This window comes from Solanum tuberosum, unplaced genomic scaffold (assembly GCF_000226075.1).
Source record: "Solanum tuberosum cultivar DM 1-3 516 R44 unplaced genomic scaffold, SolTub_3.0 scf00472, whole genome shotgun sequence".
NCBI lineage: Eukaryota > Viridiplantae > Streptophyta > Magnoliopsida > Solanales > Solanaceae > Solanum > Solanum tuberosum.
In genome coordinates this window covers 105,426-119,239 of record NW_006239396.1, presented here as the reverse complement: position 1 = coordinate 119,239, position 13,814 = coordinate 105,426, and the positions used below count along the sequence as shown (strand labels likewise).

At 33.2% G+C, this 13,814-nt stretch overlaps 1 protein-coding gene across 2 annotated transcripts; it reads left to right on the top strand.

The window, feature by feature from the left end:
• Window positions 1–654: 654 nt before the first annotated feature.
• LOC102581943 (uncharacterized) lies at window positions 655–13,814 on the top strand. 2 transcript variants are annotated; one of them, XM_006364028.2, is made up of 2 exons: window positions 655–919; window positions 13,576–13,814. In XM_006364028.2, exons 1-2 carry the CDS (start codon window positions 667–669, stop codon window positions 13,632–13,634), a joined length of 312 nt encoding a protein of 103 aa, XP_006364090.1. In that variant the 5' UTR covers window positions 655–666; the 3' UTR covers window positions 13,635–13,814. The 2 variants fall into 2 exon arrangements, with proteins under 2 accessions (XP_006364090.1, XP_015159268.1); XM_015303782.1 differs by lacking the exon at window positions 13,576–13,814 and adding an exon at window positions 1,001–1,103.

Here is a 13,814-nt window from a genome sequence, read left to right as displayed (position 1 = left end):
AAGTCATGGTACGTCTTGGTGGAACCCCGATGAATGGAATATCTGGAGCTATGAGCTTCCTCCATGATCTCCTCTCTTGGGTTCCATCCACCATTGGTATACATAGTCTACCTTGATATCTCAGTATGCCATCTCCCCCTAGTTCAAAAGCTAATACTTTTTGCTTATGAACATTTGCCTTCAATTCAAGCAAGATAGGGCCTTGGTCTTGCTCGCCTTTTACTTCTGACACTAATGATGATTCAGCCCCATTCATCACCACTATTCCTCCTTCTGTGAAATCCATTAATCAAACTCCTAATCATGCAAGTTTATGTAAGGTATGTATTTTTTATTTTTCTAAATGCATAATATGATATAGATTTTAAATCTCTTGAAGTACATAAAATTAATTGAGATTGACTTAGTAGTTGAGGAGTTCAAAATTCACCTTGAGATTCCAAATTCTTACCACTCCACCACAACCCTATTTAAATTGTCTCAAGTGGATAACTCATAGATAGTACATTTTTGTTTTTTTTAGAATCTTTAGCCATCCCGTGACTAAACTAACTTTATGATGCATGCATGATTAAAACGTTATGATAATTATATATTTCTCTATAAATAGTTGTGTGAGAGAACCCATTGTTTTTCATCTCAAGTATCATATAATATAATATAATTATGGCATTAAAAGTTGCATTTGTTTTGTTGGTTGCAATTCTTTTGTTTACGAAGAATAATGGTGAGATCGTTGGAGACGTGAAAGAATGTTTTGAGGAATGTATGCCTTCGTGTGGTGAAGACAAACACTGTAAGAGTGCGTGTGCTGTCGCTTGTGCTATAAGTGCTACTCATAACGTACAAATTCAAACTCGCAAGTGTAACGTTGGATGTTCTCTTGGCCATTGTTACAAATTTCTCATCAACAAATATGGTATGTAACGTATAGTACATTTTTATGTACTATTGACGGAGTGATGATAATATAATCTTAAATCGTTAATTAATTTTGCAGATCATGAGAAGTTTGGAGGTTGTATGACAACTATTGTGTTGGTGGCAAAATTGCTCTATCAAAAGCTTAGCAAGAAGCATTAATTATATATGACCACAAAGTATATATATATATATATATATATATATATATATATATATATATATATATATTGTGTTGTCTATCATACTATATATGCTACTAATTAAATACTTTTGTGGTTGTGATTTTCTAAATTATATATGCAATCGTTATGTGTGTTCGTACTTGAATAAATAGTCTAGTGTTTTCTATTAATTATTATTATATTGTTTTAATTATGATTATAATGCTTGGATACGTTGTATGATTTTTCATCGTTATAATATCACGCATTAACAATATATAAGGTAAAGCTATTATATAAACATAATGCCGCAAATAGAATATGGTATATATATTTGTCCTAATCATGACTTCTTCTATCACAAGAACTCAACACGATAAAAAGAAGAAATTCTCATAAAATATTACATAACGACTATTTCAAGTGTTAATTATTGAGTTTTAAACTTAATATGTGTATATTGTATATATTTAGTAAGTTTCTTAATACAAATTAATACACTACTTAAACAAAAAATATTTGGTCAAATCCATCATCAGACTTTTAGCTCCGCTCTTGATTAATTGAGAAGCTAATTTCTGATATAATACAGTGGAAATTATGTCTATATTCCGTCAAATATTTCAATTATTTTATGATATTATTTGCTTTCTGTTTTACTTTTTGAGAGTGGACCACTACAGTACATTTTTGGTTTGACCTAATTATGTATTGTTCCTTTCTTATAAAATTATTCTTTGTATATAAAGCTGCACAGATCAACGTACTAGGAAATTAAATTTAAATAACATGCATGTTTAAAACGTTATGATAATAAGCTATATAATAGTTGCTAGATGAAATTTATATAATTATGAAAACGAATGATGTGTTTCGCCATAGAACACTTATTATGCTAACTAAAAGACTATATTTATCTTTGTCAAGAATATTGTACCTCCAACTACTTCTCAAGAAAAACAAAGACGAAAGACAGATTTCTTTACATACCACTACAAGAAAAATATGAATTACATGGGAATTTTTCTGGGGATTAGTATGAAAATCCGTAAGAAATTTATTTTTCTGCAAATTTTCATACTAATCCCCAGGAAAATCCCCATGTAATTCACACTTTTCTTGTAGTGTATACCATACATTGATAAAAATATGTTTTGGTTTCTCTTGGAAATTAATATTTGAAGTTAACACCGAACATCGAACCGAAGAATCGAAACCGAAAAACCAAATTAATTCGGTTCGATTGTTTCGATTTTTCGATATTTATGCCCACCCCTAATATATAGTACATTTTTGTTTTCATGTTATCGTATTGTTCCTTTCTTAGGAAATATTCTTTCTATTCTTTTCATATCACATTTTTTGGGTCTACAATATATATATTTTTATGTAATTTTGCAGATGAAAACAAGTTTGATAGTTGCATGAACGATTAGAGTGAAAATTATTGCATTCTGTCTAATACTAGGCATTTGCATTTTGTCTATGACACTATGCTAATTAAATACTACTTTTGTGGTTGTAATTTTCTAAATTATGTAATCGTTAGTGAAATAAGGACATACTTACCACTTCTCAACTCACTCAACTCAGGAATGAGATACTTAACTCAAAGATAAGCTATTCAACTCAGTGAAATAAGGCTCAACTCAATAATAAGACACTCGACTATTCGGTACTCAAACTCTGGATACTCAACTCTGGATACCTAACTCAATATAAAGCAACAATAAGAGATGCAATATATGGAAAGCTTTTTAAACAATAGAAAACAACTCAATGTATTTAAGAATATAGTATACTCTGTTTGTATGCAAGGATACAATATAAACTCTATTTGTATATGAAAATACAAGTAAACTATGTGTATATAAAAGTACACAGAACTGTCCATCACTATGAGCTATGTGATGATACAGCGTCTCGCCCACACTGCCATAACTGTCCTATACTTTGCCAGGGTATAAGATCTACTCACTAAGTGGACCCACTTATAAACTCTATTTGTATATGAAAATACAAGTAAACTATGTGTATATAAAAGTACACAGAACTGTCCATCACTATGAGCTATGTGATGATACAGCGTCTCGCCCACACTGCCATAACTGTCCTATACTTTGCCAGGGTATAAGATCTACTCACTAAGTGGACCCACTTCTATGCTAAAAGCATTAAGGAATCATCTAAAAAGTATGACCCTTTCTACCCACGTTGGCCACATGGTTTATGAGGACTGTCAGTTATCTGAACTCTCCCCCATTTCGGTGTTCAATACTACTCCCAAAATATATTAGCTCATATGTTTAAAAACATAACTTTTCTGTGGTTTGAGCTTATTACTAAAAAAAAATTCTCTTAAAAGAGATGGTACTCAAACTGCTCAAAGCTCTTTTGGAAATCTCAATTTCATGTGAAAACATTTACTCTTGAGAATACTTAGTTCCCATATATCATTTTAAAGAAAATGAACTCAACTCTGCTCTTTCTCAAAAACATTTCAAAATCATATTATAATATAATCTTTGCTGACTCGGGAAGTCATACTGCATAAACATTGATGGTATATCTTGATACCATACTGCTCATACATTGATGACATACTCGATTCTCATACTAATCATGTTTTCAAAACACTTTTCTCAAAACTCATATTTACTTTCTCAAAACTCAATTTAAGAACTCAAATGTTGGCTTTAAAAAGCTTTTTAAAATTTATAACTCAAATCATAGGGTTCATGTGGAATTATGAACATGAACGACTCAACTCAGGGATATTAATAACATTAAAGAACCTCACTACTCAGAACTCAAGACTCAATGATACTACTCATCTCTAGACTGCTCGACTCATAGGGTTCATGCAGAATTATGGGCATGAACAACTCAACTCAAGGGCTTTATGGGTAACATGTAGTAGTCCCATAAGTAGGAATATAATCTCAAAATGATTAGTAACTCAATGCTCAAGACTTAGAACTTGAAGATGCTACGTCTCTCAAATACACTCAATTATGGCGTTCATGCAGAATTTATAAGCATGAACGACTCGACTCGAGGGCCTACACAACAATATAGAACTCATGTATATGACTCTTTTCATTCTCATACTTACTTCCTCAAAACTTAGATCAAATCGATAGTTGATCTCAAAGGATCCACAATTGAACTCAAAGACTTACTTGAACTCTACTCTTAACTCTCCCTTGAATGTGAATTATGACTTCAAGAGTTATTGTTCATGATATGAAGGATCTCGATAACAATATAGCAATTTGATAATTAAGAATAGAACTTTTAAAAGAAACAGGAATTCAAGAACTCAAAATCAACTTATCTCAAGAATACTCAAATCTAGGGGAAGTATCCTAGATTACTTTTTTATTGATTTGAAAGTAGATGTAGGGCGTGAGGACGAACTAGTCCAACTCTATGATAGCGTTACATACCTGGAAGAACAAGGTTCTTCAAGAATCTTGAAGAAGAACTTGATTAGAAGCCTTGAAACCCTAGCTTGAAGGTAAACGATCAATAAAACCTTTCTTGAGATTCTTGAATTAGTTTCTTGAAATCTCTATGGCCAAAAATTATTATTTTTATTAGTGATTCAGGATTGTATGGAGGAATTTGAGTTGAAAAAATGGAATTCTTGGATAAAGACTTACCTTAAAGAAAAATCTTGAAAAAGATTGAAAGAATCTTGAATGGAGTCTTCTATTTTGATTTTTCCTTAAGGTTTTTGCCCTAGGGTTTTAGACAAAAGAGAATGATGGATTAAAAGATGACAATCTGGTTGAAGTGAGCCTTTTATTAGTCAAGAAATTCGTTTAGGGTTTTCTTGGAGGTAAAAAAAAAACCCTTTTTAATGTTTTCCCGTCGGCTAATTCCTAACAACACTGTATAGGTTACTAAAATAGTCATAACTTTTTATTCGGAAATTAGATTGACACGAAATTGGTGGTGTTGGAAAGTAGATTCAAATACCTTTAATTTCAAAGGTTATGGCTCACATAACTCTTTACATTCTAAGATATATGGTCGTTTGAAATTGACCAAGTAGAATCTTACATCAAAACTTAATCGATAAGGAAAATTCAAGAACACTTAATAAGAACCTAAATCCTGAAATTTCAAGAACAAAATTACGCTGAATAAATCATAATTGGCGTGTGGGTGAACGAACCGAACAATATGGAAGCTTACATACCTCAAAGAACTAGGTTCTTGGCGAAATCTTGAATTTCTTGAACGAACGTTTGAAACTTTGAACTTTTTCTCCTCTTGAATCTTCTCTCTAAAACCCTAAACGCTTTTGGGGATGTGAATGAAACTAATTCTAATCAGTTTAGACTCCTAAAACCTTACCAAAAACGCTTAAATCCTATTGGGTAAGGAAAAGGCCAAAATACCCCTCATATTTTCGGGTAACTTTCCTTATTTGGACAGCCTGACTTTGAACGGGCATATCTCCCTCATTCGGGCTCTAAATTTAGCAAACTTGGTGTCGTTGGAAGGATAATTTAAAGACCTTTCATTAGCTATCTTGTAGTCCACCTAAATCATCCTTTACTGAAAGTTATGGGAATTTGAAGTTGACCCAAAACTCATAACTTAAGCATAACTTACAAAATTTCAGATTTTGCTATTTCCAATTTAATTCTTTTTAGAACTCAAGGTGCTACATCTAGTGACCTGACCTTAATACTTAAGAAATTTTAAATTCCTTGATAAAATCCTACTCACAACGAAGGATGATTCGAGTCTTAGTTCGAAAAAAATTCTAGGGTGTTACATGTATCACAACACATACAATACGGAGACATATTCAAATCAATATATATAGTACATTTTTGTTATCTTATGCATGTATGGTTCCTCTTGAATTTTATATACCCGTGACCAGTGGCAGAGGGAGGATTTTCATCAAGGGGGTTCAAAAAAAATAATTTATCACGTAAATAATATCCACAAATAAATTAAACGGGTCGAATCGGATATAAACGGGTCGGATTAAACTGTTCGAATCAAGAAGAAAAGAGTTTTTTAATATTTGATTTTATAATTAGGGACTAAACTAATAAATCCTAAATTCCCAATCAGCATTTTAATTTTTTGGAACTAAACATCATTTTCTGATTGCATTATTATATTTTTTAAATAAATTAAAACGCCTAAAATATAAGCTGATAAAGAAATGCCTCTGCCCGGATTCGAACACGCGATCTCACGTGCAGTAGAGCAAATTCCTGAACCCCCAACGCCACTGAGCTACGCCTTTGGTGTATGTTCAGGGGGTTCAGTACTATATATATACACGTATATTAAAAATTTAATCTTATATATGTAGTGTAATTTTTCGACGAATGAACCCCCTTCGTCCTACGTAAATCCGCCCCTGCCTGTGACTAAACTTTAATAATCATTCATGATTAAACAAAAAGCTAACTTTTGACTTAACAAAAAGTAATCAACAAAATTAAAAATTCCGAGTTGAAGGACTAGCAAGTTGGGAATAAGATAGTTCGACGTATTGAGAGTCAAATCTTAATTAAACTCGAGGGTTGGATATTTAAAATAATGTTCAACAGAGTACGATACGAAGTGATAAGAAATGTGTATTGATACATGAGATATGATTACCATTATTGAAAGGTATTGAAGGAATAACCTAAAGTCTCAAGGATAGTGTGAATAGTTAGAAGTTAGTTACAAGGTTAACTAACTTATTGAAAGTTAGTTAATTAACTGTGTAGTTAGGTAAACTATTGTAGTTAGTTAGAATTAAGTCCAGTTAGTAGGTCTATATAAACTGGACTCATAATCTTCTAGTAGGCATTGAAAAAGAATGAAATTAACAAAAATCTAAATTTGTTTCTTCTTACGCTCCTCTCCTCTCTTATCTCCTCTTTCTCTTTTGAGTATTTCAATTCATTCTTATCGCTTTCTTCATACAATTTCATGGTATCAGAGCAGTCGACTGGTTACTCTGGTTGAAAGAATCGATCTGTAACGCAGATAAAAATTGTTCAATTTTGTTGGAAGAACTTGTCAAATTCTCTAAATATCCTCTGTTGTTACAATGACAGTGGAAGCAGGATAATCTACACAGACGCAATCTGCTCAATCCAGTCAAAAGACTGATATCGACTACAATCATCCTCTGTTTCTTTCTCAATCTGATGTAAGTGGTACACAGATTATTTCGTTTCAACTAGCAGGGGTTGAAAATTACTCAATATGGTATAGATCCATGAGGGTAGCTTTGCTTGGAAGGAACAAATTGGGATTAGTTGATGGTTCCTGCAAGAAAGAAGTATTTCCAGAGGAAATGGGGAATCACTGGGAAAGAGTAAATGCGGTGGTATTGTCTTGGCTTATGAACTCAGTGGAAAAAGGGTTGTTAGGAGGTATAATGTATGCTTCCAATGCCCAAGAAGTATGGGATGAGTTGTTTGAAAGGTTCAATAAGGTTGATGGTTCAAGAACTTTCAATTTACATAAGGAGATTGCTACCTTGAGCCAAGGTACTGCTACGGTTTCTACATACTTTTCTAGGCTGAAAAATTTGTGGGAAGAGTTTGAAGCACTTGTCCCAAGTCCTGGGTGTAACTGCGAAAAATCGAAAGGATTTGTAGTACATTTGCAGAAGTTAAAATTGTTTCAGTTTCTCATGGGGCTTAATGAATCTTATAATCAAGCAAGAAGTCAGATCTTGCTCATGAGTCCTATGCCTTCTGTCAATCAGGCGTATGGAATGATAATAAGTGATGAAGGACAAAAGTCTATAAGTGCAAATTCTGGAATCTTGGGTGCTAATCCTGCATCAGGGGGAAATAATTTTGATATGGCTATGTTTACAAGGAATGGATCTACAAGATACAAAAAGAATTATAATGTACAGTGTGAGTTTTGTAGAATGAAAGGACATACCAAGAAAGTGTGTTACAAGTTAGTAGGATATCCATCTGATTATAACAAGTTCAGGAAGAAAGGAGTACAGGCAGGGAATAGTAGTTATCCATCAAATGCAAGGGCTCATAATGTGATTACTGATGATCAGTTCCAAGATTCTGAACAATGTGATATAATGGGTGATACATTTGAGAATATATCTGAAGGAAGTAAGGCAAACTACAAAGGAATAGCATATAAGTCTGAATTTCCTTCACAGAACAGAGAATCTGAAGTGGGAGTGTATCCTTTTACTAAATAGCAATATAGTCAGATTGTGAGTCTGTTGAAGAATATGAGTGACAACAACACTTCTACAACTGCAAACTCTGTGCCGTCAGCAAATGTAGCAGGTATGAATCAGCTTGATTATGCAGTTAAAAATATACAGAAATGGATAGTTGACACTGGAGCTACCAATCATATGGTAGCAAATGTCAACTTGTTAGATAAACCTGCTATAGTGTCTAGAGGAGTGTATTTACCTAATAGAGATATGGCTAAAGTTGCTCATGCTGGGTCTAGTAGTATTACTTCAAGGACGTCTTTGAGTAATGTGTTGCATGTTCCTCAGTTCAAAATCAATTTACTGTCTGTGTCCAAGCTCACAAAAGAGTTAGGGTGTTCAGTAAGTTTCTTTCCTGATTTTTGTCTCTTTCAGGATCTCTCCAATGGAAGGGTGAGGGAGATTGGTAGAGAGGAAAATGGACTGTACATTCTTACTGGAAGTATAAAGGTGCAGCAGTCTCTAAACAGTGGATGTGGTTTTGCTGTAAAAGAAAGTCATGTTCATGAGGAGGCTGCAGATGTGGAGCTGTGGCATAAAAGGCTTGGACATGCTTCCTCAAGGTCCTTAAACCAGCTTATATCTGTAAAGACTGAAAGTATAGCAAATACATTGAATAATTGTACTGTATGTCCTTATGCAAAACAAGTTAGAAATACATTTCCTACAAGTAGTATACAAACTTCAGCATGCTTTGATCTTGTACACATGGATGTTTGGGGTCCTTACAAAGTGCCTACATTTGATGGTAATAGATTTTTCCTCACTGTTGTGGATGATTTTTCAAGGTTAACTTGGGTATACTTATTAAAGTTGAAGTCTGATGTGTGTGTGGTCATTAAACAGTTCATTGTGTATGCTAAAACTCAGTTTGGTAGGTGTGTTAAGGTCATAAGGTCAGATAATGGAACTGAGTTTGTCAACACAGTGTGCAGAGATTTGTTTAAGGATTTTGGCATAGTGCATCAGACTAGCTGTGCCTATACTCCTCAGCAGAATGGAGTAGCTGAGAGGAAACACAGGCATCTACTAGAGGTAACAAGGGCTCTAAAGTTCCAAGCTGATATACCTAGTAACTTGTGGGGTCTGTGTGTATTAGCTGCAGTGCATATAATCAACAGGCTACCTAGTTCAGTTTTACAGAACAAGTCTCCCTATGAGGTGTTCTACAACAAAAAACCATGTCTCTCACATTTGAGAGTCATTGGATGTCTTTGCTATGCTAAAGTAGTACAGGAAGTAGATAAACTAAAGCCAAGGTCTAGGATGACGGTGCATATGGGATATTCAATGACTCAGAAAGGATATATTCTATATGATCTAGAAACAAGGAAGTTAGGAGTTAGTAGAGATGTTTTGTTTAAAGAAGATGTCTTTCCTTTCAAAAACAATACCAGTGAGTCAGGTAACAAACTGTTTGTTCCATGTGATAGTGAGTGTGGTATGAATGATATGGCTGAAGTTAGTGTGACACATGAAGGAACAACACATGAAGTTCATAACACACAGCCAGAAGAGGCTGGACAAGTGGGAGTTCCTGTGATGCCTGATAAGGTTACCAGGAGGTCTGCCAGGGATAGAAATCCTCCTGTCTGGTTAAAGGATTTTGTTTCATTAAGTGTGAATGAAACAGTAGACTATCCTATGTCTAAGTATGTGGCTTATGCTCATTTGGCACCAAGATACCAAGCTTATGTTGCTGCTATTTCAGCATCCACAGAACCTAAATCTTATTATGAGGCCATTACAGATCCTAGGTGGGTGGAAGCTATGAAAGAAGAAGTTAGTGCATTACAACAAAACAACACTTGGGAAGTAGTGTCTCTGCCTGAGGGGAAGCAACCTATTGGGTGCAGATGGATTTACAAAATAAAGTACAAAGCTGATGGTGAAATAGAAAGGTTTAAAGCTAAATTGGTATCCAAGGGGTATAGTTAGAAAGAAGGGATTGATTACCAAGAAACTTTCTCTCCAGTGGTGAAAATGAAAACTGTTAGGTCAGTACTTGCTCTTGCAGCAATAAAACAGTGGCATATCCATCAAATGGAGGTGTTTAATGCCTTTTTACAAGGTGACCTATTTGATGAGATTTACATGGATTTACCACAAGGTTTTCAGAGTCAGGGGGAGACTAAGACAGTATGCAGACTCAAGAAATCCTTGTATGGGTTGAAACAAGCTCCTAGGCAATGGAATGCTAAGCTAACTGAGGCACTTCTTAAATTCCAATTCCAACAGAGTCAATATGATCATTCATTGTTCACTAAAAAGAGCACAGAAGGCATTACAGTTATTCTTGTATATGTGGATGATATGCTCATCACAGGAGATAGTCTGAAACTGATCAATGAGACCAAAGGGCACTTACAACAAGCGTTCAAAATGAAGGACTTAGGAGAGTTAAAGTATTTCCTTGGTATTGAGTTTGCTAGATCAAAAGAAGGTATTCTAATGCATCAAAGAAAGTATGCATTAGAGTTAATTTCTGAAGTTGGTTTAGGGGTAGCAAAACCTGCTATGACTCCTATGGATGCAAATATAAAGTTAACATCAAAGGAATATGATGATCATGTGATGAAAGGTCAAGTAGAACATATGGCTGATCAAGGGTCTTATCAGAAACTCATAGGTAAACTTCTATATATCACTATGACCAGACCTGATATCTCTTTTTGTGTACAGACTCTAAGTCAATATTTACAAGCTCCTAAACAGTCCCATATGGAAGCAGCAATTAGAATAGTTAGATATCTGAAAAAAGAACCAGGGCAGGGAGTCCTACTGTCTAGCAATGACAACATTGAGATATCAGCTTATTGGGCTGCATGTCCAAACTCCAGGAAGTCAGTGACAGGGTATGTAGTTAAGCTTGGAGATTCTCCTGTCGTTTGGAAGTCTAAGAAACAAACTATCGTGTCTAAGAGTTCAGCAGAAGCTGAATACAGAAGCTTAGCTTCAACAGTGGCAGAATTGGTGTGGATAATTGGATTAATAAAGGAATTTGGTGTAGATGTTACTCTTCCAGTTAAGGTGTATAGTGACAGTAAGGCTGCTATACAAATAGCTGCAAACCCAGTTTATCATGAAAGGACGAAACACATTGAAATAGACTGTCACTTCATTAGAGAAAAGATTATGCAAGGAGTGATTTCTACTAATTACATTCCTACAAATGAACAGCCTGCGGATTTGTTAACCAAGAGTTTATTCAGAATGCAACATGAAAGTTTTGAGTTCCAAGTTAGGCATTAAGAAACATTTTTTAGAGTACCTAACTTGAGGGGGTAGTATTGAAGGAATAACCTAAAGTCTCAAGGATAGTGTGAATAGTTAGAAGTTAGTTACAAGGTTAACTAACTTATTGAAAGTTAGTTAATTAACTGTGTAGTTAGGTAAACTATTGTAGTTAGTTAGAATTAAGTCCAGTTAGTAGGTCTATATAAACTGGACTCATAATCTTCTAGTAGGCATTGAAAAAGAATGAAATTAACAAAAATCTAAATTTGTTTCTTCTTACGCTCCTCTCCTCTCTTATCTCCTCTTTCTCTTTTGAGTATTTCAATTCATTCTTATCGCTTTCTTCATACAATTTCAAAAGGGTTTGATATTTGCTTGAGAAATGATATTTTGACATGTATTCTCGTTGAAGTTTGACATAATATGATTTGAGCTGGAAATTTTGAGATATTTGTGTGGTTGAAAATTATTTTTCTTTTTTTGTTTACCATCCACTGATACCCACATTGAGGCCTGACTAAATTCAAACTCGCGTCGTAAAGTCCACATTAGAGGATAAAAGCGCTCCCTAACAAAATTGACTTCGTACCAAGGAGATTAAAAACTCGACCACAACCCTATTTTGAATTATCATACTTGATTTGTTTTGAATTAATTACTTGTCTCGAGTGGATAAATCATACATGGTACATTTGCAGAATCTTTATAGTACATATACATCCCGTGACTAAACTAACTTTATCATGCATGATTAAAACGTTATGTTAATATATTTCTCTATAATAAGATCACACATAAACAATTTGAAAGACAAATCTTAAAAAAATATGACATGCATATATAAAGTAAAGCTGCACATATAATACTTTGTCCTAATCATGACTTCTTCTATCACAAGAACTCAACACGATAAAAAGAAGAAATTCTCATAAGATGAAGTATGAAAATTTAAACCTCATGTGTTTTAAATTTTATAACGCCTATTTGAAGTGTTAATTATTGAGTTTTAAATTTAATATTTGTATATATTTAATAAGTTTCTTAATACAAATACATTGTTTGAACATAAAATACTCTGGTTAAATCCGTAACTAGACTTCTAGCTCCGCCCTTAATTAATTGATAAGTGAATTTCTGATATAACACATTGGAAATTATGTCTATAATCCGTCAAATATTTCAATTATTTTATGATATTATTTGGTTTCTGTTTAACTTTTTGAGAGTGGACCACTATAGTACATTTTTGGTTTTACCTTATGTATTGTTCCTTATAAAAAATATTCTTTGTATATAAAGCTGCACAGATCAACGTACTAGGAAATTAAATTTAAACAACGCATGTTTAAAACGTTATGACAATAATCTATATAATAATAGTTGCAAGATGAAGTTTATATAATTATAAATTTAATTTTAGTTTTACATTTTTATTCCTATGTACTCATTGAATTATTCTTGATTATCTAAATTTTCAATAAGTTCCATCTGTAATATATAATGAGACATACTATATATAAAATTCGTATATAAATAATTGTACTTAAATACAAAAATATATGTTTTAAATAACCCAAATGTATGTATTGGTGTGTGAAATAATGTTAAATGCATGTTGTTTTAGTATTTTTCTTTCATATAAAAAAAGTGACATTTTCTAATGGGGAGGTTCATCGAACAATCTCGATAAAAATATCTGTAAGGTATAATTATAGAGTTAATTCGAACATCCTGAACATAAGATTAAAGATTGATTTTCTTGAAATAATTGATGAAAAAAGGGAAAGAAAGAGCAACATCATACGGTCAAAAGAGGAATTAAACCACTAATACATATATAGTACATTTTTGTAATCTTATGCATATATCATATATGGTCCTTTCTTGAATTTCATATCCCCGTGACTGAACTTGGTCATTGTTACAAATTTCTAATGTTGGATGTTCTCTTGGTCATTGTTAATCTTTTTATTATTTCAACACATGCTCCTAATTACTTGTTAATTAATTTTGCAGATCATCACAAGTTTGGAAGTTGCATGACAAGCTGCAATGAGAACTATTGTATTAATTGACAATAGTAATATTGCTCTACCAAAAGCTTAATTAACAAGAATTTATTATGACCACAAAGTATGTGTCGTCTATGACACTATGCTACTAATTAAATACTTTTGTGGTTGTAATTTTCTAAATTATGTAATCGTTATGTGTGTTCGTTCGTACTTGAATAAAACTCTAGTGTTTTCTATTAA

Bases quoted from the DNA above. Each gene is read 5' to 3' on its own strand.
- LOC102581943 (XM_015303782.1), top strand. From the start codon at position 667: ATGGCATTAAAAGTTGCATTTGTTTTGTTGGTTGCAATTCTTTTGTTT. The intron at 920-1,000 runs GTATGTAACGTA...TTAATTTTGCAG, and splicing joins ATTTCTCATCAACAAATATG to ATCATGAGAAGTTTGGAGGT.